Below are 4,465 nucleotides of genomic sequence, written 5' to 3'. Positions count from 1 at the left end.
CCCGACGCGTGCGGGATCAAAGCGGCCGGGAAGGGGCGGGGACGGGAGGTGGCAGGAACCTGGAGGTGTGAGCGAGCTTCCCAGGGGACGGCAGGAGCGTGGGAGCGCAGAGTCCCGGGAGGCGACAGAGACCCGGAGAGACGCCGAGAGATCCCAGAGAGCCGAAGAGACCCAGAGACGGAGAGGCAGAGAGACCGGAGCCAGGGCGAGAGGTCCCAGAGAGCCCGCTGCGGAGACTCAGACGTCGAGGGACTGGAGAGACTCGGAGTCCGAGACGACCCCAGACCCAGGAGACCCAGAGCAGGAGTCGCCAAGGGACCTGGAAAGAACGTGAGAAATACGGAGACAGAGACGCCGAGAGGAACTCCCAGACCGGGAAAAGGCCCGGGCCCGTGGGGTTAGGAAAAGGAAACGTGTTTCAGAAAGAACAGAAAACAAGCGGGAGGAAGAGGAACGGCAAGACCAAGGGATTTAGAGTGTGAGGGGCGGGCGGACCAGGCCCCTCCCCCGCGGAGGGCCGAGAGGACCCCCGCGGCAGGGATCCGGGCACCGTGTCCTTTCTCAGGGTCACGCCTGTGGAGGTGCGGGTTGGGGGCGGAGGGAGGGGCGTGGAGGCCGCAGGACCCCCAGGCTGGGAGGAGGGGAGTGAGAGGACGTACGGACACATCCGAGACAAGGCGGAGGTCCAGACCCTGGCCCAGATGAAGCAGAGAGGCCGAATCAGAGTCTGGGACTGGGGCTTAAAAGTCTGAGGTGCTCAAAAATGCTGAACCTAATATTTGGTAGAAATGTGTAGAAACGTGGAATCGAGGGTGCTTAGAAATGTCATCAAATTTATTATCCTTTCGAGGGAAAAGGAAAAAAAAACAGAACGTGCATTGGCCGGGAATCGAACCCGGGCCTCCCGCGTGGCAGGCGAGAATTCTACCACTGAACCACCAATGCAGACTCTAGCACGCCTTCACTGGTTTTAACTTAGCTTTTAAAGCGGATTGAGGCAGGCGTAGTCAGGCTACTATGCAGGCCGGGGGTTCAGTGAAGGAGTGGCCCTGAATGGTTGACGTGGGTGGAGCGCCAGGCCATCATTCCTCCCTCTCGGATCCGGCCACCGGGCCATAAAGCCACCCCATATGGCCAGGGGCGGCCCCACACCCGGGTGCGAACAGCCCAGGGCCCCTAGCCTCGCGTGCAGGTGAGAAAAACTCAGCCCGAGCCCAGGTTCCCAAGGAGGGGGGCAGTGGAGGCTGCTGGGACCACACATTTGCGCTCCCATTTGGCCGAAGTAGTGGGAGGTGGAATGTGCTGGGGGCTCTGATCCCAAATGGGAGCCCCTTCCTCAAGGTCTGTGCCCTTCTGGGCTCGAGCTTTGGCAAGAAAGGCTCCATGAAAAAAGCCAAGGTGTGGAGGGCCGATGGGAGGCCTTGGAGGAAGCCCCACTCGCCTTTGACTCCACAGCTGTCTTCCTTCTCCGTCTGTAACCCTGTCTTTCCGTGTCCTTGTCCCTGGCTATCTTGCTGTCCCATTTGATTTCTAATTCATCTTCTCGGCACTTTGTTCTGAAACCGCAGGGCGTTCAGGCATCATTCTGCAGAGAGTCGAGTTCTTGATTTCAGGTGGGTGTTGAACCTTGTGTGTATTCTTTTCTTTCCCTTTAGGAAAACTGCCTGCTCCCTGCTCCCCTACAGTCACGAGGGGCGAGCAGCGCAGGCACTCGTTCGAGGTGTCCCGTCAGCCGTATTCCTGGATCTCCCACGATTCATTGTGAATCAAATATCTGTACTGTAAGTGGAAAGCTCTCTCCATTCCTGCCTATGCTTCAAAGACTTGCTCCCTCTCCCTCGAAGTTCGGTCATCCTCAAGGAGGCCCTTTTCCCGGAGCACCTACTCCACTCTGCTTCTACCCGACGTCACATCGTCTCTTTCCCTAGATCCTGCAGGGATAAGCTGGGCCTCTCGTGCGAATCTCAGTATGAATCCCTGTGCCCACAATGAGCGCGCAGATGTTCGGGGACTAGAATGTAACGGACTTAGAACAGAACAGAGCGCCTCTTGCACCTCCTGGCAGAGCCAGCCCCACTTGAGCCAGGTGGATTCACCCAGCACACTCGGATAGTTCCCTGTCCCGAGTAAGGAGGCGAATTTCGGGGAAGATGTTCAAAATTAAGCCTGGGGGGTCAAGGGGTGCTAACTTTTTAATTTCAGGGTTAGTGAGAGTGCAGTGAACCCCGAGAAAGCTGCAATTCCGGGGAAACTCTTAATTTCATCTCTCAGTGAGTTCTGTCCCAAATCACCTAACTACTCCCCCTTCCCCTAATAGCCTTCGCCTTCTGCTGGGATCCGCCTCCTTACACAGCCTTATGGTCCATAAACCAGGCGGTGCCCGCTCGCCCCTCACTTCCCACACTCCCAGGCCACTTTCTCTCCTTCCCCTCCCCCTTTCACTCCTCCCCTTTCCGGGAGTCTCGTGCCCGGGTCCTCCAGGGGCGGAATCCGGGTGCCCAAGGGGGGCGGGGCCGGGTCCCAGCCCTCCTACCCCGGCGCCGCGGGATATAAGGCTCCAGGCGCGCAGGGGACCCGGTCCATACCAGGGTCCGGAGCAGCGATGGTCACGCGGGATCGAGCGGAGAATAGGGACGGCCCCAAGGTGAGAGGCGGGGGGGCGGAAGGAGCAGAGGTCCCTGGTTAAGCCAGGAGACTGGGGCCCTAACACCTGTGTGTCAGGGGAGTGGCCGGCGACGCTGTGGAGGGGGAGAGGTGCCCGGGAGACTCGAGGAGCCAGGAGCCAGAGAGGAAGCCGCACAGTATGAAGAAGGGGACCGGGCCAGAAAAAGAACGGCGTGGGCGGCGAAGGCAGAGGTCTAGGGGCCTGGGTAGTGGGGGTCGACACCTTGCGGCCTGGAGGGCGTGGGAGGGGGCCGGGGTTTGAGTGAAATAAGCCAGAAGAGGACGGAGCCAAGGGAGGAGGGTGGGAACAGAACCAGGAGAAAACAGGCACTCGCTCCAGCAGGCGGTGAGCCGCAGCTGACCCGACGCGGTCTTGCAGAGAAGGCCTGAGACCTGGAAGATTTAGAAGGGTGACGGCCTAGACGGGCTTGAGGGCGGAGAGGAGGCGCGGTCGCGCTGGGTATCTGCCTTTCTACACTCAGGGCCGCCACCTCTGAGCCCCGCGCCGTGCGGCCCACGTGACTGCGCGCAGAGGGTCCCCAAAGTTCTCCACTGAGACAGAGAGAGACTGCACGAGACGGAGACGTAGAAAGAAAAGAGGAGAGACACAGAGAGGGGAGGAGGGAGGACGAGACTGAGAGAGAATGCAGAAGAGCCGGGAGAGAGGAGGCGAGCTACAGAAGCTGACCTAGGGGCGTGGGGAGGAGGAGCGGAGAGGGGTCGAGTGGGCCTGGGCCTAGGCAATCTGGGGTCGTGGGGAAGGGGTGGAAGCCCGGCTCTCCCAGCGGCGGGATCCGACGCCGGCGCGGCGGCGCTGAGTCTCGGTCCCGTCGGTCCGCTCTCCCTTTCCCGCTGGTCGCAGATGCTGAAGCCGCTGGTGGAGAAGCGGCGCCGGGACCGCATCAACCGCAGCCTGGAAGAGCTGAGGCTGCTGCTGCTGGAGCGGACCCGGGACCAGGTCAGTCCCTCCGCCAGGACGCCCAAGCGCCCCATCCCCGCGTCCCAGGGTTTCCCGCTGGGGTGGGGACCTAGCCGGACTGGCGACCCTGGCCCCAAGGCATCTTGACCCGAGTCCCGCCTTTGGAATCCCATCCCAGACCCCTCTCGCTCTCAGAACGCGATCTTCTTCGCCACCCCTCGGGTCTGTAAGTTTCCCGCCCGGCTCTGTAAATTTCATTCCCAGGGTCGGTCAGTTTCACCCTTCGGGTCTCCAAATGTCCCCTTTCCCTCTCCCACACCCCCCACATCAGCCAGCTGGTTTTGCCGGGTGGCTCACTTCGCTCCCTGGGTTGCCGTTTCAAAGCCCCTCCTCGCACGTTGGGTGTTGGTTCCATCTCCTCGGGTCGGACCCGGTCTCGTCTCGGGGGGGCCGGGGCCGTCCTCGGTCAACTCCACTCCGCGTGCGGCCGCGCGTTCTGTGGGCAGTGCGCCATGCGATCGGGGGCACCCCCAGCTCCTGCACCCGCCCCTCCCTTCTTCCCCCTGCCACTTTCCCCCTCTCTCCCCACCCCTTTCTGTCTCTGCGCCCTCCCTTCCCGTCTGCAGAACCTCCGGAACCCGAAGCTGGAGAAAGCGGAGATCCTGGAGTTCGCCGTGGGCTACTTGAGGGAGCGCAGCCGGGTGGAGCCCCCGGGTACAGCGCGGGGGTGGGGCAGCGGAGGGAGGGAGGGGGGATCCGGAGGCTCGGGCCGGGCACGATCGGGCGGGCCCTGCGGTGGACGGTGGGCTTGGGGAGCGGCAGGCTCTGCTCCGAGGCGAGGTTAATAACACCCGCGCGTGTCTGTCTCTGTCTCCCGCATTT

General features: G+C 62.1%; 1 protein-coding gene, 1 long non-coding RNA gene and 1 other non-coding gene across 3 annotated transcripts in view; 2 read left to right on the top strand and 1 right to left on the bottom strand.

Annotated features, from left to right (window-relative positions):
• The first annotated feature begins 197 nt into the window (after positions 1 to 197).
• On the top strand, positions 198 to 2,080 carry LOC103263444. Its single transcript, XR_504496.1, has 3 exons — positions 198 to 330; positions 1,656 to 1,781; positions 1,929 to 2,080. It is a non-coding gene; the product is annotated as an uncharacterized LOC103263444 (long non-coding RNA).
• TRNAG-GCC lies at positions 875 to 945 on the bottom strand. Its single transcript has one exon. It is a non-coding gene; the product is annotated as a tRNA-Gly (tRNA).
• A 522-nt stretch (positions 2,081 to 2,602) lies between the features above and the next one.
• The window catches only part of HES7 (hes family bHLH transcription factor 7), a gene marked incomplete at its 3' end in the record, with an annotated part of 2,257 nt that continues 394 nt past the window's right edge, over positions 2,603 to 4,465 (top strand). Inside the window, exons 1-3 of the mRNA XM_021713983.1 lie at positions 2,603 to 2,644; positions 3,527 to 3,622; positions 4,210 to 4,297. Of these exons, the coding sequence (XP_021569658.1) occupies positions 2,603 to 2,644; positions 3,527 to 3,622; positions 4,210 to 4,297 (226 nt within the window). The remainder of the gene's footprint in view (positions 2,645 to 3,526; positions 3,623 to 4,209; positions 4,298 to 4,465) is intronic.

The sequence above is a fragment of the Carlito syrichta genome, unplaced genomic scaffold, assembly GCF_000164805.1.
Source record: "Carlito syrichta isolate Samal-C Ts95f unplaced genomic scaffold, Tarsius_syrichta-2.0.1 Scaffold305117, whole genome shotgun sequence".
NCBI classification, from domain to species: Eukaryota; Metazoa; Chordata; class Mammalia; order Primates; family Tarsiidae; genus Carlito; species Carlito syrichta.
This window is presented reverse-complemented; position numbering and strand designations above follow the sequence as displayed.